General features: G+C 40.2%; 1 protein-coding gene across 1 annotated transcript; it reads left to right on the top strand.

Moving 5' to 3' along the window:
* Positions 1-255: 255 nt before the first annotated feature.
* Positions 256-12,828, top strand: LOC114874737. Its single transcript, XM_046285358.1, is given in 7 exon segments — positions 256-426; positions 4,867-4,949; positions 7,402-7,639; positions 7,642-7,738; positions 8,088-8,243; positions 8,363-8,714; positions 8,888-12,828. Coding segments are annotated over 5 exon segments (2,973 nt in total). The 5' UTR covers positions 256-426; positions 4,867-4,949; the 3' UTR covers positions 11,018-12,828.
* Positions 12,829-13,923: the final 1,095 nt, after the last annotated feature.

Raw genomic sequence — 13,923 nt, 5'->3', positions numbered from 1 at the left:
CGTAGGATAAATTTGACAGGTTCACAGAAGTCGAAGACAGCATGTAGAGTGTCTGGCTGGAGGTTGCAGAGTACAGGACGACATAAGGCCACGCATTCGCAGGCGTAAATAGGTGGGTGGATTGGGTAGGCAGGAAGGATAGCCGTAAGAACGCGAGAGTGGCGTGTACACATACGAGGCCGTGTACACCGTAGAAAAGAGAGGGAAGCAAACCGCTCGGTTTGTTAAGAGGTCTCTCCTGTCGCAGGTAAAACGTCGTCTCTGGAAAGTGAGTTCAGTCGCGGCCGCGCGATCGCGTCGAACGATATTTGTCTGCGCGTGCAGCTTGTTCACTTCTAGGAGCGTTACCGTTTGGCTCCGGGAAACATCGGTGTGCCTTGAAACAGCATCCTCGCACGTTGCCAGCGAGCGTACCAACCAGACAAGGTAGGAGAAACTACCTGTTACGTTTACTACGTCGATATGAAAACAGACGTTGTTGGTCGGTTTGGCTAAGCATCGCTTACCTAACCGTTGTCAGTGACAAGCGCGATGTTGTCAGCGTGAATCGTGAGAGTTCGGGACACGGATGCGTGCACACGATGATTCGAATTAGATGACCACATTCGCGAAATACACCCGCGAAATACACCCGCGTAGATCGATCGAAAAAATTCGATAGGTTTGCCATTGAATTCATGACATTAAAGGTCTCTGTAATTCCATACTGACAACAACGGTTTTCACCTTTCTAGAAAAAAAAAAAGAGAAAAATATATACTCTTTCCGGGAATGGAATGTATCGTAGCCATTAGCATGGCTATTACTGGAACAGGCCGGTCGTAAGTTAAGAAAGCGAACGGGCGAGCGTGCAAATTAATTACTTTCACTGGACAAGTTATGAAATGAAAAATTTCTGATGTGGCTCCGCCAATGGGCTCCAGTTACTTCGCAACGATAATCCCTTCGTGTCTGGCTATTATACGGAACACGATCACGCAGGGAGGGTCCTCTTTTTCGCAAGCTTCTACATTTCGGACCCGCAAAACGAGAAACCGCGCGGTTAAACGACTCGACTCGGCTCGGCTTGGCTCGGGATTCCGTGCCTCCTCCCCCTCGTCCGAATAACCGTCCTGCTCGCGGCCACTAGCCGATTTGCCTGGCAAATACGCAAGATCGCCATCTTTGGATCCGCCGGGATGACGTCATTGGGTACATGCACAGTCGCTTGCTCAATTCTAGCTGTCAGCTAGAGATGGAAACATAGGCCGCGTTCGACTGATGCCTTGATATTTCCCCCTTTGCTTCTTCAATCTTTAACCAATTTTAAATCACTATATTATTCACTTCTTTGCATAGAACTGTTGAAACATAGAAGCAATGGAGTTAGGACTTATGTTTCCTATGGTTCCTACATCCTCTCGATGTAATATTAAAAAATTATGTTCTCTTCTTTTTAATTAGCTTAATAGAATATTTAGAATTTTCATTTTTTGGTATGTAGTAGTGAAAGAGTATTTAAAAAGATTTGGTATTCTCTGGTATAAATTGTTACGTCTGACGAGGAAGATTCTTCTTTAGTTTCTGTAAATGGAATGAGTCGATTTACATAGGAACGTGACCTGTATTGATAATGGTAAACAATGGGAATTGTTGCTGACGCCTTACGCCCATCAGATCTTGGCATCGTTGAAATGTCTCGTTCCTTTCCATTGGGAAAATTTCCGAATGTAAGTTTTGCTATTTCTTTGCTTGCGTCAGGCAAAAGATAAGACGTCCCACTTTCGAGGAATAAATGTTTTCTTATCATTGTCGTTAACATTTTCTTATGATTTTTTACGAAGGCAAATGACAATAAGAAAAAAGATTTATAATTAGAAACAATTCATTGGGATTTTACAACTTATCAATTCAAATTAGCAATTTAAAATTCACCTCAAGTATTTCTGCTGATTTAGCACGATCTTTGGATTTCTAAATGCAAATTATTGGTTTGCAATACCGTAGAATTGCAACTTTTACTTTGATCTTTATTTCGTTTGACCTTTTTTTAACTCGTGAAGTGAAATGACCCTGCTCTTCGAGCAGCCAATGCTGCGACCTGCTACGCTCCCACTCCATCCCTCGGTATGCAGTGTTAGGTACATATAAATATGCAATATGACCCATCCCAATATGAACGAGCCTTTAGTACCAACTGCAGATGAGTTCAATTTAATATCTCAGATTAGTTTTTCAATTATTCTGATAACCAGCGGTTCACTACCTTGTGGTATGCTAGACGGCGAACTCGGTATCTCAGTGGTATACTACTAGTACATTCACCGTTGAATTCGATCACAGCAAGGGTTAAATAGAAATGGTACATCGTATCGGCTTGTTTGTACAGTATTTTGAATGATCCGGTATATTCACGGGCTTCGTGCAAGGGCAACAGAGCATATACGAGTCCGAGTTTGCGTTGTGCGTGGCCAGTGAAAGTAGAGTCTTTGTGCATCAGACGACGTTGTCTCCTTCGGATACTGGTTCGACTTTAAAGGCTCGATGCCTGTCTCCTAGACTTCAACCGGACTGGGTGTTACGTCACTCTTGTTATGTTGGCTGCCTTCGTTTTTTTCACCGAATCGTGAAACATTTTCATTAGCCCTTAACGTGTAATAATCGTAATGATAAACTGAGACGTTTAGAATCCAGAGATAAATTTTTACGATTGCTTAAGTCCTATTGCAATCGAGGAGTATCTTCTCAATAACAGCAATTAATCTTGACAGCATTCATGCTATTCATTTGCTGTTCCACTTAGGGTAGTTAATTATAAATTATGAGTCTCTTAGGAAATATGGTAAATAAGTATAGATTTAGGGGGTCGAATGAGGACATATTTGAGAAGAAATAGAGACAGATTTTTCCTGCCCAGGTATTTATTTTTAATGAAAAATGAAGTAAGAAAAAGATTAATCTATTTTATTGTGAATAATAGCGAAGCTTGGTCTAGTTTTCCTATTGAAATAAGATGAGAATCGTGATTTATGTAAATATACGAACGGAATTCGTACCAAGGACGGAGATGCACTGACCTCCCTTGGCATCGAGAAGAAACAATCGTGGGAGAAGAGTGTCGTAGCTTGACATTCCTCGTTGAATCGTGAATTGCAAACACGTAAGAGGAGCCTACACGAAAAATACATGTCCGAGCGATGCGTTCGTCCGATTTGGCGACTTTGAACGTGATTCAATTCCTGTACCTCTTATCGACACCTTTCACGGTGACGCTCGTCCACCAGTGATTCATTAATTTTTGCACATGACGTTACGAGTCGTGATAAAATTACTGAAAAGGGACTTATTGAATATTTTAATCCCAAAGGTCAAGGAACGGATTTAGTTATATTCATTCGTAAATTTTTATTTAGGGTTGGCCAGGTCCTCCAGCTTTACTAATAGCGAATTTTAGAATTTTAGAATTTCAGATTTTTGAAATTTTGTAATCTTTGAATCTTAAATCTTAGAATTCGAGAATCTTGAATAATGAGGGAGCTAGCCTCCATTTTGGAGGTACATTAAACAGTTGACGTTCATTTCTCTCTCAAAAATACCATCCTTCTCGTTAATACTATACTTCTACAATACCAAGGCGTATCGTAACCCGTACCTATACCTTTTGTACCATTCCTTTAACTCTTTCCTTCATAAAATGTTTCCGTTACGTTTCAATTATCTAACGGAATGCTAGTGACCGGTGTTAGGTACTAGCCAGCGCTAGGTGAATTGCTCCCATAAATCAGAAAAAACAAATGGGTGTAGAAGGTACAGTAACTGTTCGATAATTCGCCACCTTTGATGCTCTAGAGGTGGAATTTTCTATGAAACAGGAAATCACCGAGATACCAATGGTATGCGTGTATTCTTCACAGTTTGTTTATGTGACACAGCCACATTCATTGACTATTACGACCAACAACGGGTGTTATTACTGGAGGGAAAAAGGAATAATCTTATGGGTGTGTGATGCAACACGTGCAACTTAGTAGTGCCTTGAAGATTGCTCAAGTCCTATGCATCGCTGAACCGTGAAAAAAATGTTTGTTCGAATGTTTTTTTATATCCATTCTTCTATGCCAGTGGAAGAGAAAACGGAACTAGGAAATGAAATCAACACTTCTAGAATGTATCTTTTTTACCGTGTTATCTGTTCTATTGAGAAACATTTTTGTGGTATAAAAGTATCGATTAGTTTAATTAGAGGTTTTTAGTAATGGAATGCCTAACATACTTACAACAGTTTTAGAAACTTTGCAAGCATCTATGCCACTCGTGATTTCTAAAAGCCTTTTCGAAAATATTTTGCTCCTGTATTTACGTTCTTAGTACGTATATAACTTTAAAAATCAACTTGCTCCTTTCAATGTTCAAGGTCTTTCAAGGAAACTTCGCTATTTAATATTCAATCGCCAACGCTCTTTGTGAAGCATTCAAACTATCCACATCCTTTTTCTTAATTTTTAAAATTTTAAATCTTATGGAAACTGTACCATCAGCTAGTTCCATTGTTCTTCTTTTCTCAAACAATATTTCTAAACTTCTAAACGTTCGTCATCATAACGTTAGGTAGAAAGAATCGAGGTCTTCGCGAGATGGTGGGCGTGTGTGTGTAGAAGACAGGAAACAGTCGAGGTCGATATCGCGTCATCTTCATTTCACTTAATCATCGAATGATCCACGAATAAAGGTACAATAATTAATTCTCTATAAATGATAAAAAAGAAAGTTTAAATTTACGATAGAAACTTGATACATTATCTGAACATCACGCGAGTGCATTCAGGGTTAAAAGGATCAACGTAGATCAGATAGATCAGGTAATTAAGTAACATTTTTTGTTCTCAGATCGGCGGCATGCGATCATCGTAGCGAGCGTCCAGGGACAAGGGGAAGAGATTTCAATCGTTTGAGCGGCATAAGCGATAAACGTGAGTACCAAGCAAATTAAAGAAACAATATGATTGTGTTTTTAATATAATTACAGAATAAAATTCTTTTGTATTAAAAAAGACTGAAACATCCACGAATGATAGAAAATATGAAATTTATTTATTTTTTTTTTTTTTGTATTCTTTATTAAGAATTTGTTGCAGCCATCAATTAATATTAGATTAAAAATTTTCATTTGAAATATATATTTTATATTTTGACGGTAACGGAGCGGTGTCCAATTAGTTGTAGACAGTAGTAGACGTATACTAGCCCGCCATTGATTCTGTGTAAAGGGAGCATTACCACGGCATCCTAACGGTGCGAGTGCATCGAAGCATGCCAGAACTTTCCTTCGTGATCCTGCATCACGCTACGCAAAGAGCTGTGAGTTTCGGATAAGCCAGGAAGTATCATAACGATTGTACGCATCATGCAAGCTTTCCATTACGAAACTCACAGTGCCGTCTAACTTCGGTTGGAACGCGACACGGAAGAAATTTAATCCTCTAATGATTCCTCTTAGATGCTGATCCTTCTTGATGCGGTTTAATCCTACTCCTTCCTTGCAATTTTATTCATTAACGTCTTCTTTATTGTACTTGGTAATCAAAATCAAAATTAATAATTTTCTTCCTTTTTTATTTGAAAAGTTATTAACGTAAAAAGAACTTGTGCAATTTTGTGAATACTTTGGTAGAAAAATTGGCAAATATTGCAAATTAGATGAATTAGAAGAATATCTATAGACACGTATATCCTTTCAGAGGATATGGTGAGTTCTAGTAAATGTACCGTAAATTGGATTCGAAGAAAGCGCAGTGCGAGACGAAATTTCCGGGAATTTTTCACCCATTAGTATTCCTAGCTTACATCAGAGACGCGATAGAATTTCGCGTTGGGTGAGGCTGTAAAAAATGATTCTGCGCAATCCTTAACCCTTCGACGAGGATAAATCCATGTATGAGAATTCGAAGAATATCGTTATAATGGTTACAATTTCTATAAGTAAAAATGTAAATCATGTAAATTGTTAGACATACAGATCACTTGAAATGACTAAGCTTGGAATATTCTTCCTTTTTTGCTGTTCGTCATCCGATTGGATCAGCCAGTTAGGTACAGGAAATAGAAATATTCGATCGTCGTAAATTCAACTTCCGTGACGACAGTAATGAATCATGCGTTTATACATCAACCGGAAACATCATTGTTTAATTCATACCAGAAACTGTGTCCGTGATGAATCTAGCAAATGATAGTAACTTGGAGAATCATTCCTTTTCGGAGACAACTCCAGATACTTAATCCTTTCTTCGTTATTAAAATTTAACCACGTTTGTTTATTGCTACCAATGGAACCAATAAATTCGATGTACCTAATAGTAAAACCACAAATCCTCCAACTTTCAGTTCCACTTTTCCTTTCATCATGCAGTGAAGCAACGCACTCAAAAACTCCGTCCTCGGTTTTGTAATTCAACGTAAATTACCGTCACCGTTAAGAAATGAGCACAGAACTGAATGATACCAGTTTCTTATTGAACGCTGTAGCACGAGGAGAGCGAGTAAAAATCAGATCGAACAAGCACAGTGAACGTCAGCTATGAATTCCATCTGATCTGACATTGAAGCTCGTTATACATTATGGCTTTCACGCCCCGAATGGGAATGTGATGTTATAGAATGATTTCAGGAATTTAGCAAATGACAAAGGTGACTTGCAATACGTGCACTGTGGGTTTCCCTTTAGGAATATATTGTAAAAATAACTGGAAAAATAAAATTTAATATATACATGTTTATGATTAAAATTAAATTTGAAGAGGAAACATTTTAGTATCATTACTGTTACAGTCTAATGATTTAAGGTAGTTGGAAGGTTCAGTTGAAAAATTAAATGATCAGATCCTTGAACTCCGTAAAAGGAGTGTTCACTTTCTTTCCTACTTAACTCTCTTGGCATTAGTTTTCCTTCTACTAAGTCTTCTGATATTTGCTGCATATTCTCGCCTTGACCCACCATGTGGTTATTGCTACCCGAGGCTCAGCCTAAGTGCCTTTGGGGCATTCAGTTGTCAAGGGATAATCTAATTTCCTTCAATTTCCTATTTTAAATTATCATCATTATAACGTCTATGGTATTTGGAATTTTTTAGTTATTTAACTAAATTAAATTTATATCACTAGTCAGTTGTAATGCTCATACTGTACACAGAGCAACAATTAAATTTAATTCAATTCCACGTAAAGTTGCGACTATTAATTAACATAATTTCAGTGTCATTCGTTACAACATAGTTTTAAATTGTATAGCGACTTCTCACGTTATTTTTGAGATTGCATCGGATAACATGATGCATCACATTAAACCTGTAATTGTTCATGAAACATTCAGTTTCTAATACGTCCATTAATATAAATTTCTTTTTCTCTTTTTTTTATTTCCAGATGCTGCCGCGGTTGATAGCTGTGCTCTGTACAGCACTTCCGGTAGTGCTGTCTCAGAGCAACTATGCCTCTCAGGGCAACAGCATCGAGTACCAGCCAGGTTTGCCTCCGAGCACGGTTCTAAATGGCAAGGTAACCAAATTGGACGACATCTCGTCGATGATATTTCTGAATCGCACGAAGGCGTACCTGAATTGCAGCCAGGGTAGCATGCAGGTTGAGTTGAAGTTCGAGGAACCGTTTACGGTGTCGCCTACGCGGATTTCGATCGTAACAGTGCCTGCATATTCAAAGGACGCGGATCGACCAGTGCTAAGTTAGAACTACCTCTAAAAGGTATGCTCTCCCTTTCGTGATTTACAGTCTGTTTGCTTCGATCCACCAGAGATTCAAGTTTTTCTTTTTACGAGTCCCTAACCATTTTGAAACCCACGCTAGGAAAATAATATCGTATGTAGATCGTGTTGCCGTAAGGCTAACGAAAATTTGCTCCCATCACTTGATATTGTAACTGAAGAATAAAGAACATTAAATGATTCTGGATCATTTTGAATTTGGTGATAATTAATATAATACTAATTATTCATAAAGTATTGAAGTTAGGGCAGTAGGTTTAAATCTCTTGGATTAATAATAATCAAATCCCCATAAGTTTGTAAGTAAATTGGGTATACTTGATATTCCAGATGTGGCACGAGGCAGGATCCTCAGCGCGTGTTCACAAACAACGTCGTAGTACGTTTCCATCCTGGTCTGGAAATGGATGGCGACGAAGTAATCACTATAGTTTGCAGATACCCTCCGCCTGTGGCGCCCATACCGCCAGCGCCTCCTGCCAGCATGTGAGTTTCACATTCAATTTATTTAACATTCATAACAGATTCCACTTGATAAATTAAATTTTCTTTCTAAATTGATCATTTATCGTGTCTTTCGATACAATTTTGGTCATTGTCTGCAGATTGGCCATCCCCGCCCCTGCCCCGTTGCCCGAGCCTCCACTCAAGGGATTCCAGATACTCCTCATCATTTGTGCGATCCTTTTCCTCTCGTTGCTGTTGCTAGGCCTGGGCTGTTCGTACATGTGCCTGAAGCGCAGGAACGTTCGCGTGATACACCGTCATCCATTCGGAAGTGACTCGGGTTCTGAGATAACGAAACCCTCCACACCTAATCTGGGCAGTATCATTATGTTCGAAGGACTGAAGATTCCTCGGCCTAGACCATTCCATACATCTACCTCTACCACTGGTAGTGATACGCATTTAATGAATCCCTCGCTACCCAGCGATTATCCGAGCGAGACGTCCGAGGTATGTATCTTCAATTGTTGGTCATGGTGATTGCACTTGGCGTAGCTTAGTAATAATTGGATTTACTGTTGTGGGCAAAGATAATCTTTGAAATCTATCGCTTTAACGTTTCTTGGTACGATGGAAGATGGCGGTACTATCTTCGAAAGATTAATCCAAATTAATCCTTACAGGGTGACGAAGAGCCTTCCTTGCCCGGATCATCGGCTGGTTCATACGACAAGCAGGTGTTCGTTCATCACGAGACTCATCAACGCCAAGAAATGCGTACCAATAGCTCTCTGTATTTGGATACGGTAGCTGCGGAAATGGAGACTTCATCGATGACGGCAATGAACGCCTCGAGATCAACTCTGCCCCGTCACATAATGGCAGTGCCCATCGAACCAAAGTTTGATGTACAAATGAGGGTGACGAAACTGCCGCCAACTTCACCTAGCCCACTACCTTCCGAATCTGATATAGCGAGTGTTGCTTTAGAAAGGAATTTGACTACCATCTTAGAGAAGGAAGAGTCTAGCCTGACCCGTAGTTTGGAGAGTCCACCCGCCAGGACTACCTTCTCATACGTCCCAGAACTTCACGTACCTCCCGGAGGAAGCTCTTCCACTTCGACGATATCCAGACAACAAACTCCACCGGTTTATTCCAGAATCCTTCGAAAACAAGCGGAAAGAGAGACAACCACCAGCACCAGTGTTCTTCAAGAACTTATACCATCGCCCTCCCCCGTCGAACAGCCGCCCCTTCAACATCACGAGATTCGTAGGCCCAGATCATTAACTTCCTTAAACACAGAATTAACGGAAACCCGGTCCTTGACGGAGGTCACTGACCACACTCATGCCAAGTACAGAGTGGCTAGCATCCTAGCACCAACACCTCCACCTCCTCCACCGATTGTTCCCACGGTCACGAGTACACACACAGCCGTACAGCATCGCGAACACCGGCTATTCCGCGAAGAAGTAACGGAACCATTGGTGGAGCCTCAGGTGGTCGCTCCAAGACGTCCAGAGATAACGACTCACGAGGTGGACGATGTGTTCCTGAAGACAGTAACGGAGAAGAAGACGATCGAGGATGTGGAACGTCATCGTCGACAGGTAACCGAGTACCGAGCTAAGCCTCCGCCAGATCCAAAGTGGGACGTGACCATCAGGAACTATCCGACCGAGAATCTCCCGCCTCCTCCACCGGAATGGGAGAACTTCTCCGACGTCAGTTCCAATTCCAATCTAACCATCACTAACGAGCCCACAGGCATCCAGACCGACGCACCGATAGACGAGGAAGCGGATGTGAACATAGAACCTACGTACACGGCCCGCGCCGAAATACCTTGCAGACCACCCCCGGTAACACGCCGCTCGGTCGACGAGACCGACGCCGACTGGTTCAGCAGATTGTCCCGGGTACTGGACCCGCGTTACGTGTCCGAGTTCACAGAGGAGGAACGTGCCAAATGGCGAGAGATAATCACCACAGACAGCACCCTCAGAACTCTGCTGACCGAAGCCGTGGTGAAGGAGGACTACGAGCTCATACGCAAAGACGCCAGATATACCAACCTGTTCCCACCAGCTAAATGGGACGTGATCATTCGTATCCTGGGTCCTCCCTCGATGCACGCCGGGTCCACGTCCTCTTCGACTCATGGCAAGAACCATGGCCAAAGGTACAAGAGGTCCAAGTCCTCGGAATGGGACACTAGGTCCAGAAGGTCCTCTCTGCCGACGTTGTACGAGTACGAGAGCGACGGAGGTAGCTCCGCCCACACTCACAGTCACCGGCTACAGATGTCCCAGTCGACCACAGCGATGGGCCAGTCACGCCTGCGTAGATTGGGCTCCAGTCACAGGGGTACAGGTGGGGCCAGCGAAGTGGACGTCAGGTCCATGTCCGAGATGACTGTTCGTGATTTCGCCAGGGTAGACCGGGACGATTTGACGAGCCTGAGCTCCTTCGAGGGAGCTGATTCCCTGGTGAGATCTCTTAGCCAGCCTAGCTTAGCCAGAAGTGGGTCAGAGTTCACGGAACATTGGGGCATACCATCCGGGATGATGGATCTTCCCCCCTGGGCCGCTGAAGAGGGATCTAGCTCCGTGGAAAGTACACCTAGGGCGGTGAGAAGAAACGATCGTTTGGAGGTTCTTGCTTCATTTGACGATCGCAGACAAGGCTCGGCTACGACCAGATCCAGCCGGTACGTGGAGAGAGAGCTGAACAGTGTTCGGGTCACCGAGGGCCAGAGAACTTCGAATTGGTTCCACGACGATTCCGAGCCTGAAATGCAGATCTGAGCTAGAAACTCGGGTTAAAACTGCCCTTGATTGCCGACTGTTGCCTAGGTCCTTGTTTCATTCTAGGACCTATGTTGCTTCCGATCAAACGCTTCCTGTTCTTTTCTTTGAAATGTGTAGACTGTACACACTGCCCTGTCAAGTATCGTATACTCATTTTCTCCGTATTTGACAGATCGGAAGACGCTTTTTTTTTACGAATTTCTTCGAACGAACGGTTACGTACTTACGACTCAATGCGTTGGCTGTCATGCGAATCGGTTGGGACGGTTCAATAAAAAATGTATTTTTCCAGTCATGGTAAGGAGATGTGCTTTCATTTGGATTAGATTGAAAATGTTATCGAGATACCGAGCAGTCAACATATTGATGAACAACAGCCATTCTCTCCACTTGCCACTCGAGTTTATGAAAAGAAAATGGCGGACTCGACGTCAACGAAACGAGTGGAACTGTAGACTCTGGCTAAACTGTCGAAATAACTTAGAAATTAACTCGATGAAAGTCTAAGTATAAGTTTATCAATTAACCAGGCAACAAATTTGCTTTTCTAACGATCGATCACCGAATGCCGTATTTCAAAGATCTCTATGATCCTTAATCCTTAGATTCCTAGACGGAGTAACTTGGGTCTTTCACATTTTAATATTTTGTTTCCCTTTTCTTTTTTTTACAAGCAAGTTAGGAGGAGCTCTCTTTCCTGCCATCCGTCCATCGTTATTTCAGGTTATGTCTTACATAATTTCTAACGTTTAAGATAGCTAATTAGAAGAATTCCTGACGGACCCTAGCGACCCCATTCTGGTCTTGTGCAAAGCAAAGATTCAGTATCTAAGGGTTAGAAACCACCTTAAGATTGCGAGACGATATTTAACACGTTCGCTACAATTGTTTGCAGACTTATACTAAAAATTTCTAATTTTCAAATATTTATTTTACAAGTATAATTAATGTAAATATGAAATTTTTAGTTACACGTATCGTAACGGTGCTAAAATTTACTGAATTAAATTATCTCAAAAACTATTTTAAACTCTATAGAATATTTCATTTTAATTGAAAATTAAACAGGTTCAATGGCAATTTTACAATTTATATTTTACAGCTCCCTTACCTTACTACACGTTCCTGCTTAGTTGGGTAGATCTACCCATATCAGGGAGGTATCAACTATCATTATTCTCTACAGTCTTATTTTAACAAAGAATCATTACCATGTACGTTATATAGTCTGGCACTACTCATTTTTCGTTTTAACTTTCAACTAATGTGATGCAAATCCTCCTTCCAAGACGCACCTGGTGCGTCGTAAGAAAAAGTTGAATACAGAATGACGCACCTGTTGCGTCGCGACTAGCAGATCCTATGCTCTCTAAATTTTCGTATAGCGTATACGGAAATTAGAACACCAATGGGGAAGAACAAAGAAGTTAGCGAAAGTGTTAAATATTCAGTCGGTGGTACCGCTGCGATAATAGTACATTTAAGTAGGTAAACGAAACATACGGTGCTGGGTTATACGCTTCAAACAATATCTAAGACTTCCCTCTTCAAGTCGTACTTTATTTTCTCAGAGTTGAAATGTATTCCATAGGAGGAATGTATGAAAGTTTTGAGAGAGGTGTCGACCGTGTGAATAGCTAGTTTATTCACAATTTCGTACATAACCTATTCAAGGACACTGCAAGACACATACGAGTACGTTTAATCTTCATCTTTGTTTTTTTCTTTTGATTCAGCGACCGATCCTTCCTTATCCTTCTTTGTATATTGCTAGCGTGATTCAATAAATAAAGAGACAATCATACGTAGCTTTAAAACGGTTTATTCAATGAATACAACGATTTATGTATTTTAAGGAAAATATATGTATTGTATACATGTTTTAAAACATCAATGAAGCGTGTAAGGAATAGCGGAAACCTTAACGTCATAATCGAATTAACGAAGAAAATAAGTGAAAGAGAAGTGATTCCTGGATCTAAAGAGACCCACCGATGGTAGTATGGATGTTAATGCTTTTGCTATTAATAAAAATTTTTTTTTTTTCTAATTTACATTTAAGCGTGAAAGAAGAAGTATTAAAAATCGTAAAGCAAACGATTGGTTTTGTCATTTCTTATAATACGTAGGCACGGTCCCTCCGAGATTTAGCAAGAGGCGGCCATTTGCCGTAGCTACCCTTTGGACTTAAGGAACCAAGCGGTTGTAGTGCTCCTTGGAATTCCAATGGCTCCACTTCAATTTAAGGTATTTCATGCTATTTTTTTTACATAACGTGGAACATAAAATACTCAACACGCATTTTTTTTTTTCAATAATTTATTCCTTATTTATTAAGTGTTATATTTTTAGTAGTATTCATTTCAAAATAAAGTATCCCAATTGTAATTTTTTTACACAATCAAATAGTGCAAATCCTATTTTCTACAATTCGAATTAAATACATACATCTTTAGACTTAAATTTGTAATTAGTTGTTATTTTAGTTTAGTTTGTTAATTTAGTAACATGTATACGTACGTTAACAATATAAATTTAATTCTTGTAAATTTCATAATTAAAGATTAGAACTAACTATTAACACTAGTTAATGAATCCTCTTTTGTTGCTTTAAACAGAGTAATTTAGCATATTGTTTCATTTATATTAATACTTCACTCTTGTATAATATTAGCAATACAATTAATACAGTAATAATATAATCAAAAATTGAACGCCTTTGAAAATGAAAGAAATATTTACGAAGTAAAGTATAAATGAATTCGTCTAAATTCTTTTTATGAAATAATTGTTTTATTGTCAGAGTAATAAAAATTATTATGTATATAAGTTGTATGATTTTCTGGGAGAATATTATATTGAAAACATTGTAAAGATGTTACTAGCATCCCTTTAATCCTTTT

The sequence above is a fragment of the Osmia bicornis genome, chromosome 4 (genome assembly GCF_907164935.1).
Source record: "Osmia bicornis bicornis chromosome 4, iOsmBic2.1, whole genome shotgun sequence".
Lineage (NCBI taxonomy): Eukaryota > Metazoa > Arthropoda > Insecta > Hymenoptera > Megachilidae > Osmia > Osmia bicornis.
The sequence above is the reverse complement of the archived record's forward strand: the minus strand, read 5'-3'. Positions and strand labels throughout refer to the sequence as shown.